Raw genomic sequence first — 27,944 nt, forward strand, 5'->3', positions numbered from 1 at the left:
ATGAGGTACAAACACAGCTAATTAGCACGCGAGGTGACATGTAGCGGGTTCATTAACTATTTATGTTGCTGCAAGAATTTCCGGCTTTCACATTTCTGTGGGTAGTTGGTGAAGTTTCGGTTGTGGTGTTGACACGTGCGTACTTATATAAATATAAATATAAATGAATCCATTTTATGGTACAAAATTGGTAACGGGTCTTAAACATGATGAGATATCTGAAGTTTCTGATACCTTATTTGCTGTCCGAGGTTTCGGTCGAATAACATACCTATATCGACGACTGTGTCACGGACTGACCATCAAAACCACTTTAGATTTCAAACGATAGCCTAACACTCGAGTCTTGAAAATTTTTATATGAAATAATGATCAACGACCGTGCCGTGTTCGGATTGAAGTATTTTTCATGTAAATACTTAAGCGTCATATAGTTGATACGATAGCGGCACGATTGTATCGAGTATAGGAAACGAAAAAGATATAATGTAAACATATTATGTTAAATCATGCTTCAAACCCTCCATTTCTGTCTCTTTTGTCTGCCAAAATGGCGGTCGCGGTCGTCGTCCCCGCAGTACTTACTCTTTTTAGCCACAAACGCAGATGTTCCTTCGATACAAATATTCACATCTGTAAAAATTGGTATTAAGTTAAGAAAACATAACCATAAATTTAAAATCCACCACATTATTAAGGTTTGGAAATCGAATCGAATAAAATGCAGATTTACGCAAAATATTTTGTTTACAAAATACTTGAAACAACATCATTTTAATGTTCACAAAATACTTCAAACCACCACATTTTAATACTTTCATATAATAAATCATGAATTTTTGCCGTTATTTTCCATCCTCTAAAATAAATAAAAGTACATACAAGCATGTGACGTCATAAATGTTAAACTGTTCATCGTTTAATCAGCGGGTGGCACGTACGCTGTTGACATCGCAAACACGTGCTGATACTTAGCGCCTGCCTTACATCTTTTCATTCTGCGTAATAACACCAACACTGCGACAGAATGAGGGGAACAATGTGCAGGAGTGAGACAGAAGTACCATAATTCTAGTATGGAGTATTTATACTAAGTTTGGGTGTCCAATGGTTGGGCAAAGGTGTTGCATTGGTTTACGATTTTACTACTTATTTTCTAAAATCGCATTTTTGTAGTTTTCTCAAATATTATAGCCATTTTGATTTTAGACAAAGTTTAAAACACAATTCCTTTTTCTGAAAGTCTACAGCCAAGATCGTGGAAGAGAAATGAGGGAATAAAAAATCGGGAAAAATCTGCTAATAAGAATGCTATAATAAATTGGATACTAAATAAATCGACACATACCTACTCGTAAATATACACAATAAAATAATACGAGTATGCTTCGCTACGCATTAATTGGCCTTAAGGGAGTTCCAATTCGATTGTAAAAATATTTACACTACACTTCAGTTGATCCGATCAATTACATCTGCCAACAGTTAATTAACTTTTGTCAAATAAAAAATACGTAAAAAAGGAAACTTTTGAGATCCATCATCAATTTCCAGAAACTCCATTCCTCATTATTGACTTTGTAACTGAGCAACGAAACATAATCTAACTTGAGCCAAGTAAATGTTGACTTTATTAATTGAGTCAGAAAGTTGAAAATAAAATAACGTAAAGTGCTAAGTTATTTTAGGTAACTGAAGTTTATTTAAACTTGATACTTTGAAGGCGTTGCCGCTGGGGTTTTTAAAGGTTAGACATATTAAAATATGGTTTGGCATTTTAAATTTTATTATTATTCTCGGTGATAAAATGCTATGAAGCGACTTTCTCTTTAGTACTTTACTACTACGTAAATTACGTTTTGTTAGACTTTTAAATGTTTTATGGAATAAATGGCAGAAACAAAATTTGCTTTATAATTATAATTGTTCAGTTTAAAAACATTACAATGGTTTATCGTAAATAAACACGTTGAAGTATATTTTAGTTCATTCAAAGTTAAATTCTAGCTCCATGAAGCAATCAACGTTTTTCAAAACCCATTTTTGACTTGTACTTCCGTTCTATCTGTATTGTGGTTCAAATGTTTTATTCATCCATACGGGCAGCGGAAAGAAATTTATTTATAGTGACTTTAGCCTTTGTTGTGTTATGTTCCGAATATATGTGGCCCTCATATTAATTTCATAAAGTTTTCTTTGGACAAAATATGAAGTAAACATGGAATTCTTGAAAATATTTTCTTTGCCAATTGTGTTTGAGTTGTTTATGAAATGAACAGCCGTTTAGGAGTTTTTGGAAAGTGTATTTTTTTGAGATTTTTTTTTCTGTGATGCTTGATTTTGAGTTGTAAGAATCATAATAAAAAGGGTGGTTTTGGTGTATGCTTAAGTTCATAAGAACAAGTCGTGGATGTGAAAAAGTTAAGACACTTATTCAGAATCAGTATAAGAATATATTTATACTAGCTGACCCGCGCAACTTCGCTTGCTGGACGCAAGCGAAGTTGCGTACGCAATAAGAGAGAATGGGTGAAATTTTTCCCCGTTTTTGTAACATTAATTACTGCTACTCTGCTCCTTTTGGTCGTAGCGTAATGATAGATAGCCTATGTCCTTTCTCGGGTATCAAAATATATCCATACCAAATTTTATGCAAATTGGTTCAGTAGTTTAGGCGTGATTGAGTAGCAAACAGACAGACAGACAGAGTTACTTTCGCATTTATAATATTAGTATGGATGTGAGACTTATGTGGGTTCATATTTATCATTAAATATCATATCATTAAATAAATATAACGAAGTATTTCTATATTTGAACGCGAGGAAGGTTTTTGGGAAATCCTAGGCATAAACTATGTTTTGGTAACAATATGGCATTGCTCTAGAGATATGAAAGAGTCCTCAAGTATGCCAAGGCATGATTTTCGGTAGAATCCTTTTCCTTATCAATAATGGGCGTCAAGTCTAAGACGAATCTAAAGGAGAATGGGCAAAATAGTAAGGAGCCTGGGCGATCCGCGGCCAAACTTGATTTTGTTTTTTTTTAATGTAGTTTGGTCCTATAATTACTGTGTAGAAGTTTTATTGCCGCGACGCACTTATATGACGAATAAAATACATTTTTGTTTTTGAGCACATTTAATAGTATAAAAACATATTTTGGCTTATATTCAGAGATTAAATAAAAATAAATATTTCTTATACTGCATACAAATATAGAAATTATTAATATTCGAACAATCATAACAAGTAAATATACAAATATCGTAAGAAGTAAACATCTTGCTCTTCTATAACATATTCACTGAGACGACTTATCTGTTGTTCATGACCTTCTTCTTATTAGAAGAAGCCTGTCTTGAATGTTCAGCTCAATAACGAGGCGTTCATAGCCAGTTGCGCTCACTGGTCGGTATACGATCTGTGGGTTAAGCAGCCGTTGGCGCGGTCATTCTATAGATAGGTGACCGCATAATGGTATTTGAACTGAGCGTTTCCGTGCTTCGGAGGGCACGTAAAAAGTCGGTCCCGGTTGTTGTCAAGTAAGATAACAGTCGTTAAGCCGTGTCAAAGGCCTTTCGGGTGGCTTGAACAACTTTGACACTAGGTTAACCATATAATAAATAGATAGATAGCATACTAACTACGAGCTTACTTCACTTCATACCTACATCATCATCATCTTCTGACAGATTAGGAAAATCGTCGAAAAAAGGCTGATCGCCGGTGATACGTTGGAATGCTGCTCTTTGTCTATTCATATTGTTACGGTTGTTATGTTGATGGCATTGCAATCGTCATAAGAAGATGTAACGTAATTACACAACGTTAAATGCATTACAGACACGAAATAAACGTTATTATGTTCTATGAAATTCTATTATATTTACATGTAAATATATTGTTCCCTAAAAGGATTGCAGCGAAACGTTCTTAGTAAAACTTGTTCCTAGTTATCATTACTTTAATTTGACACTACTTTCATTAATGGCCGCCGACCGCCCAGAAGTGCCCATTCTCCTTTCCTGATAAAGAAGCAAAGTAGGAAAAACTAACCTTTATACAAATATACTGTAAATTTATTAATTAAAAATATCATAAACAAATTAGGTAATTGTAAAGTATATACACAACAATTTGTAGTATATTTTATAACGTGAGGAAATTGCGTGTAGTGTACAATAGAACTAATTAAAATTATGCGATGTCACGTGTAGATTGTAGTGGTTGATGTGAAAGTAATTTCGATATTATAAAAGCTTTACATAGTAACGTCCTTGATTTTGGATTAAAATTTATGTTCGTGATTTTTCATTTAGACATAATAATTGTAGTGTTATTACATTGTTTAATGTATTAGTGAAATTTAACTACGTGCAGCTTGGGAAAAGTGATTGTATCGTTATATTTAGGGGACCTCTGAGACGCAGTGGTTAAAATGGTCGCCAGGCTTGTATCTTTTATTCAGGTGGTTGTCTGTGGTAGTTCCGGTGCTGGTGGTCTGGTCGTACTTTGTGTTCATTGTTTGTATGTATGTAAACTAAATATAGTCTATAACTAAAGTCGTATTTAAACTAAATACAGGAGTTGCATCAGGCTCAAATCCTGAACAAGTATGCGTATTTCTCCGAACATTGTTTTTGACTCATAAAGTAATGTTTTATTTATCCTATAAAAGAGACTTACTTGTAAAATAAGGTTGTATAAACAAACAAAAAATAGAAAGTTCAATATTTTAATAAACTCATTCGAAAGCCGATAAATTTTACATATTTTTCCGCAAAATGAGCAATTCACTATCGTTCCATCGCGTCCATATAAAGCTCTATAGCGCCAAGAAAGAAAGAGATACACTCATACAACGTACCCAAAACGTTCTCGTAATATTTCAACAATGTAAAAAAAGTTATTCCATCTCGCTCTACCTTACTTTTCTCCAAACAAGTGGGAAAGAGATGCATATAAAAACCCTTTAGCCAGAAGGTTTTATGATAACATTAAAGTTTATAAGCATACAAGGTTTTGTGACTTTCTCCAACATAATCCTTTAATCATTTCTTACCACAGTTCATTTCTGAAGTCAACGGTGCGATGATAATGCTTGGTTTTATTTACATATGGCTATAACATACTGGCTATAACTTCGTGACTTTAACGTGGCTTTTTGCTGTTTTCAAGGTGATATATTGCCACCTTTTTAGGGTAATATGTTAATTTAATGACTGTTTTTGTACACATCGCATCGATGGCAAGTACAACTACAAGAATAGTCAATTCAGAAAGACTTTAGACGCTTCTCTCGTCCAAGCGATAGAGTATGCAACGGTAACAGATATGTTGACCTGTCCGACCGATATTAATTTAGTACTTTGTATCGAGTGTTTTACAATTGTATAGCAAATGTTGTTGCACAAATTAGTGGTTATACTATTCTAGTTTCATTTCACTTGTGACTGTATACGATAAAGATAAATTTCCTATAATCTAGATCCGCGTAGAGCCCATGCTGCCCATGCACACCTAGCAGTGCTATATGTATGAAAAGTATGTATATCCAGTTTGTAAAAGCCAAATAAATACCTTATTGTCACCGAAAAGAAAAGCATTACCGTACTCTGAAAACGCATTACTACATCGTAAACTGTATAAATGGAACCAGTCTCATGGAATCCAGTGATCTTGTGAAAAAACGAGCTGTCACATTACGTGTCAAGGGACTTTACGACATGTTGAGTGAAAAACTGCGGGAGTAGAAGGATTTGGAGTTGCTATGTCGTTAAAAGAGTTGTCAGTCTGGTTTGGAGGTACACTACATTAAGAATTTAGAACATCAATAACACGACAAGCTTATGTAGCTGATAGTGTCCTGTTTAGTACAACTACTGTTTTTTGGAAATACACTTAATTTATTATTATACTCTAGGTAAATTGTGCACGCAAAAAGTCTTAATCAAGTTGCCCAACTGTACTATACAGTATAGTATGTACTACATATAGCCCATGTTGTGTATCCTCAAAATTGGCTAAAGATTTTTAAGTTTCAAAGTTTATCGCTATATACAAACAGACAAAAAAACTCTTTCTATCTTTACAAGTAAGTAAGTAAGTAAAGATAAAAGAAAAACTTTCTGACTAATTGGATTTTGCGTTAGTGCGCAGCTGAAACCGCTGAACCTAGAAATTAAGGTTTAATGAATAGGGTTGGCAAAGAGTTGATTAAAATAAATTCCATGCGAAGCTGCGGTCAAGTGCTAGTGTGAAATAAAATGTAGGTATTCAGATTCAAGACTTGTTGAGCCAGAACGGGGAGGCTCACTACCTGAATAAAGAATATTCTGAATATTTCATTTCTATTCGTAAGTTTGGGTGCATAAATATAAATTGTTTAACATAAGCTTTATGTAAAACGTATTAGTTTAAAGCACTGAAACATTTAACACATTAACATTATAGTTAACTAAATAAAAATCTGTGTTTGTGTCAGTCCTTGTTTGATTCGAATAAAAAGAACCCGAAAACTCCACAATCCTCTACTTCTAACAAAAGGAAAGAACTCGGAAAATCTTGTTTAAGCAAAAAAAAATACAAAAGACCTTGAGTTTTGAAGTAACCACTCAAACTCTCAAGTAACTAATTTCATGCTTCATAACAACAGAAGTGAGAAAGCCTCTAAAGCAATAATCCACCCAATATCTAAATTATACGGCTTAGATCTCAGTATTGTTTCCCCATTCAAGTGTATAACCCTCTGAATAAACCCGGGTGTAAATCCTTGATCAAATATTCATAGAGAATCTCGGTATTAAATGGTCGAACCGAATCTTAGGGATTCTGTATAATGTTGAAAACATTTCAACGAGTCACGATGCGGGTTTGATATACTAAAAATATAATTTGTTTTAACACTTGTTGTATTGTTTGTATAAGTCATTTGTATCTTTGTATGTCCTCATGGCACATAAAATCTCCTTGGAATATGTTTTTAGGTTTCTTGATAGTTCTTACATATTCACCGTATTGATCAAATTCATGCTAAAATTGTCGAAGACACCGTAAGTCCTTGTCGTGGTTAAACTGCTGTTCTTATTGCATTATTCAGTAGCCAATTTTAAACGTATGTAAGAAAATACGCAGCCTAATTGATACCACTAAGCGGCCACCAGGCTATAGGATGTCCTTTTAAAAGGTTGCTTAACCTGATCGCTCACTCTTACTGGTCGATGAACGCAACTGGTAATGATTGCTCGAAGTAAGCAATGACAAATACTTTTAATTGCCAATTAAAATGTGAACTACGTCGATGACGAACGTAAATCCGCTCGGCAATTATACTTTCAAAATATTAATGAGAAAACTTTGAACAACTTTCAACTATTTGATAATTTACTGAAAATATTCAGCTTGAATTTGTTTATGGCTGTACCAGTTTACGTCATTAAAGTATGCAAGTTTGTTTTGGTTTATAATTTTTAATGACGATTGCGACTATGCTTCCTTTTTCTATATTTCTGGCTAAGAACATGTACAAAAAAGAACTTACTAACTATTTATACGACGAACGTAAGATAATCACAAGAGAACAGGAGAATAAACATATTCCAATGTTGAGCAAAGGTCCTGAGTCCATCACAATGACCCAGTGCGAATTGAGGACACTGAATCCCTTCAAAAAATGATTTCAAGATATTTTAGCAATGCAATCGGGTAACATCACAATGTTTTCTTGCATCGTTAGAACAATAAATGATAATAATACGCCCGATAATATATGTCGGACAAAACCTTCTGCCGTGCAAGATTTAACAAAATAGCCTCAATTAACAATAAAACAATTTTGGCAGCAAATTATTTTAAATACTTTGTAACTAAAATAACACTAGATAACATTATAGTAGTAATAAAGCATTGAAGTGTGTAAAGTGGCAAGTTTTATACGAGAACATAGTAACCCTTTTACAGAGCCTAGAAAAGATGTCACGGTCGTTCACAGTGTTTGTAGTTCATAGCTTTTTGTTTTTTTTTGGCCGTGAAAATGTTTTACATGAGACGCATTTTTTTACGGAGTGTATTTAATACTTCTATGAACTGCAGGCTTATGCAGCTGACGGCGGCCTGTTTGAGTCAGTTACTTCATTTCCATTATACAGGGAATCATTCAATACGTACATACATAACATCGCGCCTTTTTTGCATAGGGTAGGCAGAGACCAAAGAAGGCCACTTGCTTAATTGAAAGCCATAGAGTTATTAAGTAACTTAATCAGTAGCCACCCAGAGTCAGAGTTGTTAAATGAAGGGAAAAGGGAAACTTTGCCGGCAGGCCTTTGACATGGCTTGCAAAACTATAAGCCTAATTGACAACACCTAGAATCTCTTGACGTGTGCTCATGTGCGCATGGAGACACTCAGATTATATACGACTTATATTATATTCGTTTATGTAATAGCCGTACCAAAGTTTGCTAAACCCACAAATTTGAAAGGCGCATACCTAAAATAAACCCGTTTTTGATCTGTAGCTACTAGAGAATTTTATGTATATTTAGTTCCACAAAATCGTTTTGTTCGGAATTTCATAAGTAGCACAATCTCTTCATATAATCATTGGAAGCCCAAAATTCGATTCATTTCTAATGTTTTAGGCTCGCAAGCTTGCCATAATTTATGCTTTTCGGTCCTGATTTACATAATCTGGTTCAACTTCTATTGAAGGTTGCGTAACGTGTTTTATCTTAAAGTAAAAGCCTGGTACGGGTAAAACATTTTAAGGGCCGTAAATGTAAGAAAAAACTTAAAATGTTTTCAAAGATGTTGTATTTGGATACAGATTTTAATCTTTTTATATCTTAGTTTTCTTTTTCGATGTCGCATAAAGGTGTGTACCATTAGGATTCAGAATTAATTTGTATTAAATAAGCATATGTTGTCAACCTTAAAGTGGTCATAGTCTCAAACTTAATTAAGCGAGTTTTACAAATACAACAAAGGTCTACGCCTGATGAAAGTAATAAAATGTATTTGATAAAAGTTGATATTTATGTAATAATTGATGGTTATCAATCAACACCAACGTTTAAATTCTGAAGCACAGTGATGCTTAAACCCTACTAAGTCACCATTCATAGGCGGAAAAGCTGCGCCAAAGGTTTCTTAAGCCACTGATAACTTCTGGCCGTCGAGCTCGTACGTTGATAAAAATGCAAATATCTGTATTTAAAACACTCACTTTTACAATTTTATATTTTAAACATTTTTCAAAAACCCAAAGTTTTGGTAGAGTGGGTTTATGACACTTCATACAGCTTTGCCAGAACCTTCGGGTATGGATAAAGTATATTTATTTAAAAGTAGTTCTACACCAAGAAAGCTTCGTATTTTTTATCCTGCACAATTTCTCTCACCTCTACAAACGAGTGCAATAAACCCAAGAACTGTACAATCTTTATGCACATTTTTACAGCTACAATTATAATCTACTTTGACTCATTAGCCCGTACAATGGAACTACTCACTTTTGCAAATGTACGCGTGTCGACTTTGAGTAACACTTACATACTAATAGAGAGTCTTTGTACTGTGATCATTTTAGTGTTCTAGTTCTTCATAAAACATTTTATTGTACAGTAATATTTTTATATCTTAAATTAAAAGTTAAGTTTAAAAATTAAAAGTAGAAAAAAAAACACTTGTCGTTTCCACAGCATTAAAGTACTGCATCACTATTCATATTTTTTTAAAAGTAAATTACTTCATTATTCAAAAAATTCTAGTATGTACCGAAATAGGTGATTAAATTTAAACAAACACGAGGTTGCAACAAATGTATTTTGACTTCTACCGAATGCCGTTTAATTTACGCTCAACCTGACCTGTCGTTTTTTAACCACCACTAGCTTGCCAATAAAGAATTTGATGCCGACAATGCACATGCGATCATCCGATACCAAACTAAACGGAGCTTGTACCATGGTCCTCAGGCAAGTGAATAACATACTTATTACGATTATATACTTCTAAATACTTTTATATAAATAAATGTACCTACATCTTGTTTCAGAACGATACGAAATCAATTACAAAATTCTTTAAATAAACTCAGAAATATCGAATGAAATCTATAATCCATATCAAAGGTTCGACAGGGGATTGCTATCATACGTCGACAGTCACATAAGCCTATTAGAACTCAATATAATAGAACGCAATAAGTATTAAGGAACGTTCTTTTTGATCTGTCCACCTCGATACTGTATATTGTACAATATGGCCTGAAGCTTTGCTGATAACGCTTCTATTTTGGTAGTAGTCGCTTTGAAAAGGTTTATTTATTTTAGTATTTTTGATAGCGTTTTTTATTATTGGATTTGATTTCACGATATGATATGGGGTTCTTTCGATCAATTTTCGCTGCAATACGTAGTTACTATTTCTATTTCTTGTTCTTATAAAGGTAAGAGCAGCTTCAACTTCAGAAACTGTACTGAGCTGACTGTTTTATGAGAACCTTTTCTTAAACAATGGAATACAATTTTAGAAAATACTTAGTACTTTGAAGTAATTCTGAAATTGTCAAAGATTTATTTGGGCATTCAAATTAAACTTTGAATAGGTTAAAATAATTCCCTTTAGGTTTTAGCAATTTATAACCATTATTATTTATTTTAAAGCTGTACAAAATTAGAAGGTATAAAGCCTCAAAAGCGCCACTTTGTCTAAAAATAGCCTCAATCTCTCTTTAGATCAAAGTAATTCACATTCCTTGAAACACTCAACACACATGAGTGAATCAATCGTAGGCTCCCGTGCGTTATGTAAATGTTCCCTTACGTTTATATTGCTGCTATTTGAGCGAGCTTTGATTCCCATTGACGTTGTGTATTCCACTAATGGATGGGAATAAGCACGGATTTGATGAAAAGAAAAAACATTGCCTGTGTTTTACGTACTTTTCTGCGAGCCGATTTTTAACCTCTATTGAGTGGCTTTTGAGAAAATTAATTGTTGTATGGAAATTTAGCTCTAACACATACCACTACAAGTATTTATATTGAGTAGTTACGGATATATATGATGTGTGAAAAATTGATCAGCGCCCCTAGCGTATTCGGTAAGAACTATTCTTTTCAAGTAATTTCAAATGTCAATCACTTGCGAATGCAATGAACGTAGCAAATAGCGCTACGCTTCTATAGACGAACATAAATGGTAAGTATAAACCAGTATTTAATGCTTATAATGTCTGACTAATTGGCAAACATCCATACTAATATTATAAATGCGAAAGTAACTCTGTCTGTCTGTCTGTCTGTCTGTCTGTCTGTCTGTCTGCTACTCAATCACGCCTAAACTACTGAACCAATTTGCATGAAATTTGGTATGGAGATATCTTGATACCCGAGAAAGGACATAGGCTACTTTTTACCCCGGGAAAATGACGCATTTCCCGGGAAAATTCAGGTTTCGCCACCGGAGTCGCGAATTATCAATATTATAATGACATTGAATTAACAAAATTCCGTTGTCATGGCAACTGTTTTAATGGCGGATATGCCTTAGCGCGACTTCGTTGTATGAGATACTAGCTGACCCGCGCAACTTCGCTTGCGTCACATAAGAGAGAATGGGTCAGAATTTTCCACGTTTTTGTAACACTTTTTACTATTACTCTGCTCCTATTGGTCGTAGCGTGATGATATAAAATATACTTTTTTTTCACGAAAAATATTCTTTGTTACTTTTGATACGTTTTTCGTGAAACTACGTTACATGGATTTTGTTTAAAAGAAGGTTATCAGATTATCGTCCATGGGCCATGAGTTAGCACGCAATAATTGGTCAAAAAACAAATTGTTATTTTGTCAATGCTGTGGACACGTTGCCGCTAAATATCATTATTGAAAATCAATACAGGTTTAATACTTTAGTATAGATTCAAACTTGTAATAGCTCCACCAAGCGTGCATTACATTACAGCATTTCTACACTTTCGACTTATATTCTTGTAAAGCTTGCAATGCACTATCAGAGTGCGGAATAAACCAAGTTTCACACCACTATTTCTGCACTCTATACGCTGCTATTTCTACTCTAAAGCCGAGATTTTACATGCGGAACGAACAAAACTACTGTTCGCCTAAAACAAAGGGGTGTTCGGTTTCAGCAAATACATTTGTGAAAGCAAATAAGTCGAGAGCCGCAATATTCTTATTCCACTTCAGTTTGACGTTCCCATTTATATTTGAGTGCTATGAGGTTTTGTGTTTCTATGTTTTTTGTCTTTTCATTTGAGAGAAACAATATATGACATCTGTTCCTCTGTTTTGATAATCTTTTAAAGTGGGTCACTATTACTCAAAAATTTCAAGTCATAGCAAGTTTTGTTCACCGGTATGTGAAATCTGTGAATTAAGCAAACCCTTGGAGCGCTCATTTTATAGATGGGTGACCGCATAGTGATTCTGAGCATCTCCTTGCTTAAGAGGGCACGTAAGAAGCCGGTCCCGGTTGTCAATTAAGATAGTAGTCGTTGGGCCCTGTCGAAGGCCTTTCGGTCGGCTTTGACACTAGATTGACTACTAACCATACGATACATTAAAAAGTAAAAAGAAAACATGCTTTAGTTTGACAACAAAATGATCAATTCCTTGAGCATTGTAGAACCTTTGACAACGCTGTTATTAGTTTTCACTTTATACATGGAGTTTACAACATGATAATTCACAAGCTGTGACATAAAATAGATTTAGATGCAAATCTGTTTAGTTTAACGTGTGTACGGTGGCTGAGTTCGGAGATAAGATGCGTGACTCGAATATGGATGGGTCGTCTTGCAAATTTTAGTCGAATGCATTCGGTAAATCTTTCTGGACGTTGAATGCGCATCGTTACTTCAAATAGAAGTAAATCATGCAAATATCTGACATTCATATGGTTTGAGAATTTTGTGAAGACATGTTATTTAAAAGTAAATTATTGTAGTGTTTTAGCCAGTTGTTTTCACTGGCCGGTAAACGATAAGCAATCTCTGACTACTCACGGCGACGGCAGCTATTCTATTAACCTAGTGATACTTATGAGCTTGTCACACACGTTCAAGTCCTGACCCGGTTTTTGTCTTAAACAATAGTCTAGTAACCATGATATAGAGATGAGGGCAGCTTTAACAACTTAAGCAGCAAGCTTAACCAATGAATCATAAGATAATAAAAAAAATCCTTTAAATAAACAGAAAAGTACTACGGTGCGAAATAAGAGAACTTTTAGACACGTACGTCAGCCAATTGCGGGCAGACGTGCCCTCAAATTAGTTCTCACCTTAACACCCCCGTACTTCTAGTTATATCACCCCACTGCGCCTATAAGTCAAAGTTTACTAAAGTAATTCGAACCGGCCGCTCTAAAAAGGCTATTTCAAAACTTTTAACAAGCATCCCTCGGAGGCACGAAACAAACAGATTTTTCTCAAAGTAAAATCAAAAACTTCGGCGTGAATCAAGAAGGAAATTCTTTAAAGCGAGAGTTTTCGAAGTGACTACGCGTTTCTATGAACCAACTTTTATGCTATTTATAATACCGTCAATCATAATACTTAATTACCGATTTTAGTGATCACCGTTAACGTATGACAATGATAGAATATGATGACATTGAGTTTAGGGCGTAGACTCATTATTTCGTGATCATCAATCAATCAATTCAATCAATTTCTGTTAATTTCGCGCAATGGTTAATGTTGTTACCTAGCCATTTCACCGCTGCGTCGAATCGTGAGATTAAAACCTATCCAGGATATGGTTTTACCATATTTCTTCACTTCGAATAAGCTTTTAAGCAATATTATTAGGTGTGTTTTATTATAGACGTATTCGAAATTACACCAACACGACACTGTTGCATAAATAAGTACCTATCATTTTGATATATGAGGGAAACTGCTATATTTTACTGTGGAAATTTGCAATGGCCACTTGAATACATACACTGGTAGTCCAAAAGTTAAGCTAAACAGAATCTGTTTAACATGATCAAGCTAAAAGCTATGTTTGCTGTAGCTCAAGTGAACTGGCTAGTACAACCACCTGCACTAAAGTTAAACATTGACGAGATACTAACGTTTACTTTACTGTACGAATTAATCACTTAGTAGCTTGAAATTTCTGTATAGAGGAGGTTCATTTAAAGCAGAAATCAGAGTTAATATATCAAGTATATGCTTACACGTATTTCATGCCAAAAATCCCGTTTTACGTCTTTTTGACGAACTAACTCACTTTTTCGTATCCCACTTTAAGAGGAATATAAACTGTAGGTAGTGTAGGTAGCATTTTAACTGGTAGAACTGTAAAACCATATGCCCACTTTGACAGGAGTAGATAAACTTAGTAGTAAGTGTATCTTACTTTATAGATGAGTGACCGCATAGTGGTACGAGTATTTGAACAGGACGCCTCCGTGCTTCGGAGGGCACATAAAAGTCGGTCCCGGTTGTTGTCAATTAAGATCGTTAAGCCACGTTGAAGGTCTTCGGGCAACTTGAACAACTTTGACACTAGGTTGACCACTATCTATACGATAAGAAGAGAAAGAAGAAGCCTACTTAATAGTGTTTGACCGCCACGCTCACGACGCTATATTTTTGTCGATATTTTCCGACGAAAGCGTCGTGTGCACGTTCTGATTTGTCGAGTATTGCCGACCGTGGTGGTCAAACGGTTACGGCCTCATAGAATAAGCACACCAGGATCCGCTTCGTACATAATAATTCTTAAATATCCCATGCAAAACTTCTTCTTAACAAACATGGTTATCAGCAAATTATCAAAATACTATTTCTAAACTGGTTTTTTTTTTACAGAACGTTCAGAAGCGCTGAGCGGGCGGCTGTCGAAATCGGCGTCGGAGCTGTCATGCGCCCCCGTCGCCGCGTCGCCGCCGCGCGCCCGCTCCGCGCACCACCACGCGCCGCTCTCCGTCGTGCACCGCACGCAACATTTCTTTACTAATTTAAAGGTATGTAAAATAACGTTTGTATGTGTTTTAAGGTAAAGTAATTACACTCATTAGGATTGTACTACGTTGATGTAATAACGTGATGTATTTAAAGCGAGCCCAGCTTCTTGATTTGCGATGTTTGCAAACTTATTAAAAAATTGTAAATAAGTTTCATTTTTTTATTTAACATCTGATGCACTATATTACAGCCGATAACTTTTCCTAAAAATAATAGACACTCAACAAATGTCAGGCTAAAAGAAGTTGACTGTTTTGAAGACTGTTCAATACGATACAGGTAACGTTGTAAAATAAAACTGTTGTCATTGTTGTTATGAGGAGTAACAAAAATAGAACAATTGCCTACCAAGTTCGAAAACCGAAAACCGATCAACGATACCGTATATCGCATCAACTATTTTCCCGAGTACTCGGTACTCGATACTACCGTGCACGAGTGCAAATCGCGCTACAAAAACGTAATTCAAATAGGAACCAAAGAACCTCACGTGCTATGAAACAAAGAGCAACAACCTTTCAACCACGTCACAACTCCGTGTTAAACTAAGTGCTACTTGCTATAAATTAATGCAGCGACGTCGCGTGTCGCTTACATCGTCCTAACATTTGTTGCTTGCATGACTACTCAAATGGAGGCTATTTAGTAAATGACTGGTGATTTTTTTAGCCTAATTCTTGTATGTTTTTCCTAAAACAGGTTGGTTGAGGTTTTTAGAAAAGGTTGGTGTTTTATGTAACAACTAGCAGGTTTACGCGGCTTCACTCGACCACACAGAGTTTACTTGAACAAATTGTACATTAGAACCTTCCTTGGAAATCGCATTATCTTTATGCAAAACCATATAAAATTCTGCTCAATAGATTTTAAGTTTATTGCAAATCTGGGGGCACGGAAGTGCCCCCGCAAGTCGAGCAAAAAAAAAGCGGCACGGCCGTAACATCCATTTCTCGAAGCAATTCGAGCTATTTTTGACCCCCTATAATTTCGTTGTGGATAAAACAAGAAGCCTGGATTTTCAGCAACTAATCAGTCATTGTATAAATACGGTATGTTTAAAATTTCAGTCAATTTGAACCAGTAGTTTAAGAATGACAACTTGTTAAAATTTTGAATTTTGTCACTCACTGATTCACTGATTCACTGACTCACTGACTCACCGATCATCAAAAGTCTAAGGTACTTCTAGCAGACTTAGAAGCTTAAAATTTAGAATACAAATAGGGTTTAGTGTCTTAATCATGGAAAAAATCCAATATTTTCTAATTTCGGTCCAGTTTTCTAAATATATCAACTGCAACAATAACTTTGTAATCCAATATAAATGTATAAGATTACAAGGTTACATTTGCAGTTAAAGAATTATTATTACTGTAGAAAATAAAATAAATAGGTGTAAATAGGTACATACTATATGAGGCATAACGGGAGGGGGTATAGGGTGGGTAAGGGTGTTTAGCCCATGAAACTGAACAACATTCCCATAGGAAAATATGTTGAATTATGAAAAAATATAACGTCTTTCCATACAAATTGGACTTATGTTCGCTCTACAAAAAGAAGTGAGATGCCATCAAAAACATTCTGTAAAAACCTCAAGTCTCGCCGTAAAAAGTTGTGAGATCTGTATAATACCAAGTCGATTAATCTATTTAGTCTCTACTTAAAGGACCTTCTGTCTTAAGTTATTACGTATGTTATTATCATGCCAATTTAAAAAAAATACCTTTAAAACAAATAGATCGACTTGGTCATCGCAAGAAAACACAAATTCGCCGTTAACATTTCAGGAGCATTAACTTCTTGTCGTGCTGTGTAGTGTGATACATACTAATAATCAAATCATGCGATGGCCAGGTCGGTTTATTTGTTTTAGAGGTATTTTTTTTAAAATTGGCATGATAATAACATACGTTATAACTTAAGACAGAAGGTCCTTTAAGTAGAGACTAAATAGATTAATCGACTTGGTATTATACAGATCTCACAACTTTTTACGGCGAGACTTGAGGTTTTTACAGAATGTTTTTGATGGCATAGTTTGTTTCCGTAATGTTAAGTAGTAGTATTTTTTATAACCTATTACTGTCCCACTGCTGAGGCAAGGGTTACCCAGGTCGTATTATTTATAAACTGTTGTTTGGTTAGCTGTATGTGAATATAACAAAACATTTTTTTTTGAGTAATTTTTTTCAACGTACTTTACTTTTAAAAACTCCTCCAGTTATTTTACATCAACAATACCAAAATAAAGGAATACCATTTACTCTACCAATTAGTACTCAAAACTGACAAAGAAACTATGAAACAAACATACCTTAAAAAAGATTAATCACTTCCCAAACCCCCAATAAATGACACATCGTAACTCGCTCCATATTCTCACAGTTGCGTCATCGATAAACCTTTGGATATATATTTTAATCTCATCACACGTGACGGTACACGTTATCTACAAATGAGATGCAAATAGTCCGGCGACAGTGCAGAAGGGTCCACATCGATTTATGTTGGAGTTTTAGATGCTGATTTTAGAAAGAAGTAGGGCGGACGTATTAAAACGGTTGAATACATAAATGCGAGGTATATAAAACTTCACCCTCGTTCTGGTGTTAGTTCCATGTCAATAAAGGGGCGAAACTATTGCCGCTAATCGAGAATATTACCGATCTCCAGGCTACAAAGGTGTCCCAGAACTCAAAATCAAGCCGAAACGGAGTAACAGGATTAATTGTAACCATAAACAAATCACAAAAAAGTGTATTCCATGCATTTTGAAATTTAAGAAAAAACTAGTTTGGACAACATTTATGCATATTGCCCGACCCGGGAATTGAATCCGAGACCTCATGATCACCAGTTGGAGAAACTTCCGACCGCGCCACAAAGGCAGTTATGTGACATTTCAGTGTACTGCAAAAATAGTTTAATTATTATGGTGCCTACTAGAGGCGCCGATGAGATTTCGTCCAAATTTTGTCGATAGCTAGCCGGTGGTCGATAGTCAACAGTAGTAGGAAATCGCCCCTCAGAAAGAGTTTTCTATGCTGATTTTCGAAGGAAGTAGGGCGGAATAAGTGTTGAAGCGGTTGAATGCACTACTGTCATATTATTATGTGGCTAAGCTTTCTCTGAATACTTTGAGAGGTAGCTTTAAGTATTCGTGTTAACTTACGTTTAGACCTTTAAATGTATTGTGTATTCCACGTTCTTAAAAAAAGTTGAAACACAAAAAATATATCCAAATCGATAACCAAAATAAAGGCTTATAGTCTAGAAAAGCTATAGTTTTCCATTAACCATATCAATCAACAGACTGTCGACCGCATCGGTGTTATTGATTGCCTATCGGTACCATCGATTGGATAACCATTTCGTAATAACGTTGATCTAAAACCTAACTCGATTTTTTTTCCATAAATTCGAAGCTATGTAATAGACTAAAACCTAGATCTCAAAAACTTTGTCTTAATACTATATTTATTTATAGGTACGCTTAACTATATCGTCAAATTTTAATTGACTGTTGATCGATGCCAATGATCAACATCAGCCGATGAGCAATAAATTTCAAAACATCAACGGCAAACATAAATCCATTCTCTTAGAATATAAATTCAGTAATTTGCGCATAATATGTTATAGAGCTGTACTGTAGACCAAAACCTATAACTATATAAACTAAGCTATAACTATATCTGAACTTAAGTTTTTATCCATCAAGGCACGTTTCAGATTACTTCTAAAAAAGCGATAAATTTCGCAAACGTTTCAAGAAAGTTCTCAGGTAAATCTATGGAAGAAAGTTACTTAGTTACTACGCATGACGAAACTCAAGCCGTTTGTAAAGTTGATAATTTATTGTGTCGTGCTTGTAATGGAACGCAATGCTTAATGGCTGGCTTTACGGCTTAGTACGGCTGTTCTCTGTTCAGAATTAAAATGGGCTTTTGAATAATCAGTGACGGTAAAAATACAATGACTATTCATATTGTTGTAATGTCCTAGAGTCAATAAATTACTGGTACAAAGAAAGTGGATTTCATGCTAACCAATAACTGACTGAAATAGAAAACAAACGTACCACTGTACTTCTACAGGCATATTTATAAAGAGATGGTCTGTCTCTGTAGTCTGTGTGATGCGCGAATGTATTAGATAGACCTCTACCAACACCTTTTGGGCGTAACAGCCATGATGTAATGTATTTGTATGTCTTTATTGTGATTATAGGCTACAGATAGAACTCTACACTAGATACCATTGATCTATATTTAATACTCATTTGTGAAGATAAAAGAAAATGACACTTTTCAGAATCATAGATATACTTATTACTAAAGACATACCTTCAATTACTACTTACGTTTCAAAACAACTTTGTTCCTAGTTTTCAAATTACTATATTATGTACCTATAGACTTGCACAATCAAAGTCATATGCAATCTTAATACCCAATAATTGTGTTCAATCAAAACCCATGACTTCACTTATTCAGTTGTTGCTCAACTTTTCAGCGCGTCACCACATCGATATTGATCGCAGTGAATTGTTACTTTAAATTTAGATAAGCTTTGTTACTAAGGAATTTAATGTGAACCTTGTATTTTACTTCAAACGAACAATTTTATACTTTTGTAAAATATTTTGACTCTTGTCTAGCAGTGGACAGACATGGTTAAAAAAGTGTTTGTTTTTTAAAGATTTCTGTGTTAAAAAGGCCTTTAAGTGCGTTAGGATCAATAGGTTTCAAAAGATGTTTTTCATGCTTTATATTCCGCGAAAGTTTTTATAATATCATCTGCTACTGGTTTAACAAAAACAATTTAGTGAATAAAATCAAGTGGAACGTGCTGGCAATAATATCAAAGAACGTTTTATAAAATAAACATTTTTGAATAAGAATTGTGTTACAAATGTCTGTGCATTAAAACAATGATTTTGGGTACAATAACTCAGAAAACATCACCTTCGATAAAATATAGTAAAAGCGCAAGATTCAGAAAAAGAGATAAAAATATCACAGTGTTTAAATTTCAGAGGACTTGGAGTTTATGGGTAAATATATTAATAATTTAAGTTATAAAAATAAAACTAATTTAAATTTCTTTTCTCCACGGCAGTCTAAATTTTTTAATCAAAATTTGTTTAGTTTTGGGTCAGAAATAACATTTGATTGTTTTTCAAGTTTTTTTGTTGGTTATTCAGTTTTGGTTAGTTCCGCCTTTAAATGGCCTGAAAAAGTATTGATAAAATGATTTCACATCAAAACATCTCTACATTATTAAATCCATTGGGAAATTCATAGCAGAAACCGATTTTCACAAATAATTTATTACTAAATCACTTTATAATATTAACAAAAATTTGTTCGTGTTAATTAATTGACATCTTTTATTCAGAATGATTCGCTAGACCATTTAAATAAATGGACTGCAATCACGTTGATTACCACAAACGATTTCAGTAATTGATGCGTTATAATACACGAACCGATTGGCTGTCAAGGACATTTATTTTGTCATTCGCAAGTATTCGGGTTGTGTACCTACCTGCCGCATGTAAATTTAATCATATTTGTACATATATCATTATAATTATATATATAATATTTGAAATATTTCAGCAAAAATAACAAACTTTAAAAATAAATTGTCACTAGTTTCTACTCGCGACTTCGCCCGCATGACAAGATTTTCGGGGGTAAAAAGCATCCTATGTGTTAATCCAGGTTAAAGGCTATCTGTCTAGCACATATTATTGAAATCTATGAAGTAGTTTTTTCGTGAAAGAGAATCAAACAAACAGACACACATCCATCTTCACAAACTATCGCATTTACTACATTATAGTAGAATTATCTAAACGGAATCAATTTAATCCAATTTAAAAAGACAGTATCGCATCCGGCGGACACGTTAGACAAAGATTAACGACTTTGAAAACAACAAGAATTAAATAAATTCAACAATTTCCATTCTCTAACGTAGTGAACAGTGAATAAAACCGGCAAAGTGCGAGCTGGACTCGCGCACGAATAGTTTCATACCAAAATAATACGAAAAAAACACGTTTATTGTTCGGGGACTCCTCGTAATATGATTTTTTTTAATATTTATTATTTGTTGTTATAGCGGCAATAAAAATACATCATTTGTGAAAATTTGGTTTTCTAATTATCACGGTTTATAAGATACAGCCTAGAGACAGACAGACAAACTGCGGAGGCTTAGTAATAGGGTTTTACCGTTCGAGCACGGAACCCCAAAAAATGTGCGGAAAATACTACCATTTTCCAAAATCGCACTGCAATTTACATCGATCGAAAAGTGTGTGAAGCGAGGCGTAGTATTCCGTACTAATTGAAATCGTTGACGCGATCGGCTGTCGTCAATCAACACGGGTAATCAACGTGTGACGTCATCGGTCAGACGAATGTGCAAGGTTTATTGAGTCGATCGGCACAGTCAATTGTAAGTCACCTGACGTGCAGGGCCGATATTGAGTGATTTATTGTGGAATATTTGCTTTTATTTAAAGTTTTAATTGATTTTGATTGACAGATTGATGCTTTGGCAACTAAACGCAATAATAAATTGTATGAAATTATATGATAAAAAGCATTCAGTTACCTTTTAGTTGTACGAGGATGATTCTTGTGACAAGAATTAGTAATCCTGTGAACAGAAAGGGTTCCATAATTACTAAGTGGCTAAAAATAAACACCCCTTGTGTCTATTTACAAAAAGAGAGTAGATTGAACTGTATATTGAAATAACTTACCCCCGTGCCTAGATCACCAATATAACCAAAACTTAAGGTTTTGAAGCAAACTGTGGGAACAGAATCCGCGATATTCAGTAGACGTCGTCAAAAAGTAACAATCTTTTCATGGATTTGCTATGTTTCCATGCTATTTTGAGATCAACAGCCTGGTTTCCTTATTCAACAGTCGGTTTTCCCCAAATATTAAATTGTAATTTTCATCTATTGTTATCGTTTACATCGCTACAAAGATGATTGATATTCAATATTAATGCCCCAAGATTCCATTTCATAAGATTATGTTCGAGGTATCGGAAACAAGATTTGAAATGGTAATCAAACTCAGAGGGAAGATGTAAAGCGATCAATTCATTCATGAATAGTTAACACTGATGATACAACTAATCTTCTTTTAGTTACTTCTTAATAAGAATAATTGGTAACTTTGGTGCTCATTTTGGGTATTAATAAGTCATCAAAGAAAGCCCCAGTTTAATTTAATTTAAACTTCATTGTTGTTCAAGAAAATTTTAATTTTTGAAATCGTGGATTATTTTAAGTTTAAATTAAGTGTAGTTTCACCAGAGTAGTGTAATGGCAGGAGTTTAGTTATTGGGGTACTGCCTCAGACAAACTTTATAGACGTGCGACTTTGAAGCTGTTATATGTATAAGGATGAGTTTTCTGTAGTGTGATCTTTTCTTGAGTCTTTCTGTACTTGAAAGGTTATGTAAATGGATAACTTCATTTGTTATATATTATCTTATTTACCAAAACCAAACTCCCCCGGGAAGTCTAGAATAACGAGAAGAAGTTAATAATATTTGGTAACAAGAACTTATTGGCGTATAAGTAAATATGTATTTGATTTAGATTGAGCCAATTTCTAGAATATTAAGTAAATGTTGGTATAAGTTAGATTAATACAGTACATTAGTTAAATATACAGACACATTTGATGTCAACAGTAATTTATCTTTTAGATTGATATCGTCTTTGCTAAACAGATTCTAGGGTACCGGTTTTACTGAGAATAAACGATGAGTTCTTAATAATTCTGTATTTTAAGTATAGTATTATTTCAGTAGGTATCTTCTAAAGTCTATTTGAATCAAAATATTTATATTTCAACGACGGCTGTGATACGTTAAAATCACGGAAGCGAAAATACGAATTATAGGAGCCAAAAACCTTTTCACCTAGGGCAGCTATCTAAGCCTCTCAGCAGCGATCTCATAAACATAATAAATATGTTCCATGTGCGCATATTACGTACTAAGTTGGCAGAAGAGTATCAAGCACTACCACTGCGTCAATGGTAAAGTTTTGTTTACCCCGTTATTTAATTCGGTGGGTAAAAAACCAAACCTCTAATAACTTAAAATAATGTAACTATTCAATACCAAAGGAAATTAAACTCTACTCTACACTACACTTCTAAGAGCTTTTAAACCGTTCCAGATTTCGAAATATCAACATCTTTATTCATTACAGTCTCGCTGGCAACGCAGCCGCAGCCGCGAGAGATGTCCAGCCGGCACGATTTTCACGCTGGCGCCAGGGCCCGACTCCAGCGGTACCGAGTACGCTGGAGACCAGAGCTCTGAGCACAGCACGCCGGCTCACTCACCACGACATCGGGTCAAGAGAGGTAAGTACTAAAAATATGTAGTACTTATACTCCCGCACTATTGCTCTTGTGTCGCGGGGACTTTTACAAACATACAAACAACAGACACAAAGCACAACCAGACCCGAAACAATTATTTGTGGGTCGCAAAAATAATAGCTCCGTGTGGGAATCGAACCCTTGACCTACCGACGCAGTAGTGTTGGCGTAGTGACCTAAACCACTGCGCCACGGAGGCAGTCAAGCAATTTCGTAAGCGAGTTGAGGATAAACACTATACCGCTTTCGCAACATAATATATCTAATGGCAAAATTGTCACCAGCAATTAGAATATGGAGTACTCATATACCTCTTAATCGGTGTGTCGTGTTTCGGAAGCGAGTTGAGGATACACACTATAAAAAAAATCGCAACTAATACTGGCAAAATTGTCATCGGTAGTTGGTTAGTTTAACGTTGACTGTTTTGGTTCAAAACGGAATGTATAGAATTATAGAGTAACAAAAATTACTTTGCCTAAAAAAATTGTCGTTCACTTATATTTTGCCTTAAAGTAGATTTGCCTAAAAATTTCGCAACGAATAGTTATATTCTTGACATAGTTTATTCCGTGTCGGACATCAATCTTTGGTCAAAAAAATCGGAGCACTTGCGCAAATGGAGATTTAATATAAAAACCCTAAGCGTTCTCTTATTATAATAATATAACGACAAACATACTGTTATTAACTTTCCTATTAATATAGAAGACATGTTTCTTAAGCACAAAGAAAGCGATTACTTTTATAAACATTTTTGTTTGAGCACACATTCATTCAATTTATTCTAAATTACCTAAAACCTTATTTTCTCTTCGTCCTATGTCGGTTTAGTCTGTTTTTCATTTGGTACAAATATTTTCACAAGATTAACTTTTTGTGGGCTGATGAAAGCGCTTGAGGCAACAGTTATTCATTTGAGAGAAATTAGAATCCCAAGTTGTTAGGTTTTTATTAAAAGCTGTGGACTTTATTTACGAACGAAAATAGACTATTCTTGTACTGGCTGGTGTAGAGATAGGGTGTTTTATCGAACGAAAATTTTGTGAAATGTGTATTTTATGAGTATATAAGTAGAGCAAGGAATATTGTTCTAAAATCTTTTGTGAAAAAATGTTAACTTGTCAGTTGTTAGAATATAAACACCATATTTTTTTCTATAATATCGTGTACAGTCATGAACATGCATATTAATTATTTGTTTGCTCTATCAAATTCTCGTCAGCATTACCATAAATTAAAATTATGAAAATAAGTACTGTTTAATAACCTTCAAGAAATTTTACAGTGATTATGTACTCATGGTTGGGTAAAAGCAATAATATTTTTTGATACCAAAAAGTACGTTTGAAAATTTCACGCAAGCAGTACGTTTGGTTTCGCGATAGGCTACTTTTATTCCTCTTACGTCAAGTCTAACTTAGTCTTACTATACAAAGTAGTGGTTACACATCGCAATGGGTCTTAATTCACAGAATATTTGAACAAGCACTTAATAGGTCGTAACAAAGAGGACATAATGAACGGTAGACCGTTCGACAAAAGATCCTATTATATACTCTGTCGTAAAAAGCAATGATTGGTAGTTAAATAAAACGATATCAAGTTACTCGATTAATTACAAAAATGAAATACTCGAGCCACTTTTTGACTGCGTATAATAAATCGAAAATGACATGGAAAATAATCAATGAAAACAGAAGTAACTCTCCTCCAGAGTGCATTACAGAGATAAATTATGACGGAGCTCAATTCACTACACCCAAAGACATAGCAAATGCGTTTAACGACTACTTCATAGACCAAGCAGAAAAACTATCTCCAGGTTCTACACGACTGACTGACAATAAAATAAATTTCTGTACACAGTCAATGTTTTTGGCTCCTATCATACCAGATGAAGTAAATAGAATTATAAAAGATTTAAAAAATAAAAATAGTGTAGGATACGATGATATTTTGACAAAGGTCTTAAAGTATGTAGCAGAAGTAATATCTGATCCTCTTAGCTACATAATAAATTTAAGTATTGAATCTGGGATCTACCCTGATAAGCTTAAACCTACAATAATTAAACCTTTATTTAAAAAAGACGATACGAAAGACATTAAAAATTACAGGCCCATAGCTCTTATTCCAATAATATCCAAGATATTCGAAAAGTGGATCTATAGATCCATAGATGGATATTTGAACAAACATAATATACTTGTTAAAGAACAAAAAGGATTTAGGAAAGGTCATTCGATAAATATGGCAATATATGACTTTCTTAATGACATCACAGCTAACATGAATGATAGAATCCCAATATCAGCAGTATATATGGATATGACCAAGGCATTTGACCTGGTCAACCATGACCTACTGCTGAGTAAATTAAATGCCTACGGTATAAGGGGTAATGTGTTGGCACTCATAAATTCTTATTTAAAAAATAGAACACAATGTACAGAAATTAGTCGAGTATCTAAATTTAATAAAACCGTTATAAAATATATATCTAGTGAGCGAATAATAACTTGTGGAGTCCCACAAGGCAGTGTGCTAGGGCCTTTATTATTTCTAATATATATAAATGACTTTCCCCGGAATATACCCTATCCTATGACATTGTTTGCTGACGATAGCACTTTAATTGTTAAACGTGACATTAATAATATGGACTTTGAGACTGACATAATCAATGCATTGGACCAAGCCGTTAACTGGTTAGAACAGAATAACTTAATTATCAATTTAAATAAAACGAAACTTATGAATTTCCGTCAAAGAGCAGCTAATTCGAAACTAAATGTAATATTTCAGAATGAGAACATAGAAGAAGTTACACATATTAAATTTTTAGGCTTAACAATCGACAATCAACTTAATTGGAAACAACACACTTCCTTATTGGTTAAAAAGGTCAGTAAATTTGCTTTTGCATTGTACAAATTAAAAAAAGTTGTGAATCGAGCAGCGGCAGTTACTGCATATTATGGATATGTCGATTCTATATTACGCTACGGAGTTATGTTCTGGGGCAACTCCTGCAATAAAGAAACGGTGTTTAAATCCCAAAAAAGATGCATTAGGGCTATTATCGGTATAGACATAACTGAAAGCTGTAAACCTTATTTCCTATCGTTAAGAATATTGACTTTACCTTGTTTATACATTTTTGAAACTGCTTTATTTGTCAAAAGGAATATGTATTTATTTAGAAAAGTATCTGAACAGCGATACAAAACTATAAGAAAAGAGTACAGACATGAATTATGTGTTCGTCCTTCAAAGACCGCCTTAATGCATAAAAGTATACTTTGTATGGCCCCAAAAATATTTAATAAGTTACCAAATGCAATAAAAGATTTATCTATAATTCAGTTTAAGAAAACGTTACGATATTTATTACAAGAAAAATGTTATTATACCATTGACGAATTCTTTAATGATAAATTCTAAGCTGACATTTCTATTCTGACCTTGCGTTTTTTTTTTTAATAATTTAATATAACTAGAGACATTTAATTTTACCATTGACGAATTCCTTAATGATAACAAGTAATTATTTGACATTGTGATCCATAATATGACTTTATTTCTATATTCTAATTTCTAATTCTGTATTAATTTATCATTATTTACTATTTCTATGAATTATTGTTACCTTACCAAATAATGTTATGTTGCAATTATTTCATTTTATATTTCTGGACATGTGTAATTACTCTGATACATATATTTTGTTAAAATTAATCCATACTAATATTATAAATGCGAAAGTAACTCTGTCTGTCTGTCTGTCTGTCTGTCTGTCTGTCTGTCTGTCTGTCTGTCTGCTACTCAATCACGTCTAAACTACTGAACCAATTTGCATGAAATTTGGTATGGAGATATTTTGATACCCGAGAAAGGACATAGGCTACATTTTACCCTGGGAAAATGCCGCATTTCCCGGGAAAATTCAGAAAATTCAACGAAGTCGCGAAAAAACAATATTATAATGACATTAAATTAACAATATTCCGTTGCCATGGCAACTGTTTTAATGGCGGATATGCCTTAGCGCGACTTCGTTATACTGAGAGATATAAATAATTTTGAGAATACTTTTCGTGAAAAAAAAAGCATATTTTATATCATCACGCTACGACCAATAGGAGCAGAGTAGGTAACAGTAAAAAGTGTTACAAAAACATGGAAAATTCTAACCCATTCTCTCTTATGTGACGCAAGCGAAGTTGCGCGGGTCAGCTAGTAATTAATATAAATGTGAAACAGTGTACACCATTATGGTAGATTTTTGAGATGCCTTCAATTATATTTAAGACCTTATGTAACATGTAACCAAAAATCACACTAATAAATGAATTTGAATTTGAATTTGAATTTGAAAATTTGAGTCAAAAAGTTTGAAGCAGGCACAAAATATGGGACTAGATTTTGCCAATACGTATAGCAATAGTAACTAAAGCTATTTTTTTAATTCGCAGTACATTGAGGAAATGTGCA

At 34.1% G+C, this 27,944-nt stretch overlaps 1 protein-coding gene across 5 annotated transcripts in view; it reads left to right on the top strand.

Moving 5' to 3' along the window:
- Positions 1-27,944, top strand: part of Mctp (multiple C2 domain and transmembrane region protein) — a 237,975-nt gene that overhangs the window by 73,636 nt on the left and 136,395 nt on the right. For all 5 annotated transcript variants that reach the window (XM_076129846.1, XM_076129847.1, XM_076129850.1 and 2 more), the window contains exons 3-4: positions 14,857-15,011; positions 23,273-23,429. In XM_076129846.1, the coding sequence (XP_075985961.1) occupies positions 14,857-15,011; positions 23,273-23,429 (312 nt within the window). The remainder of the gene's footprint in view (positions 1-14,856; positions 15,012-23,272; positions 23,430-27,944) is intronic.

Source organism: Anticarsia gemmatalis, chromosome 23 (assembly GCF_050436995.1).
Source record: "Anticarsia gemmatalis isolate Benzon Research Colony breed Stoneville strain chromosome 23, ilAntGemm2 primary, whole genome shotgun sequence".
NCBI classification, from domain to species: Eukaryota; Metazoa; Arthropoda; class Insecta; order Lepidoptera; family Erebidae; genus Anticarsia; species Anticarsia gemmatalis.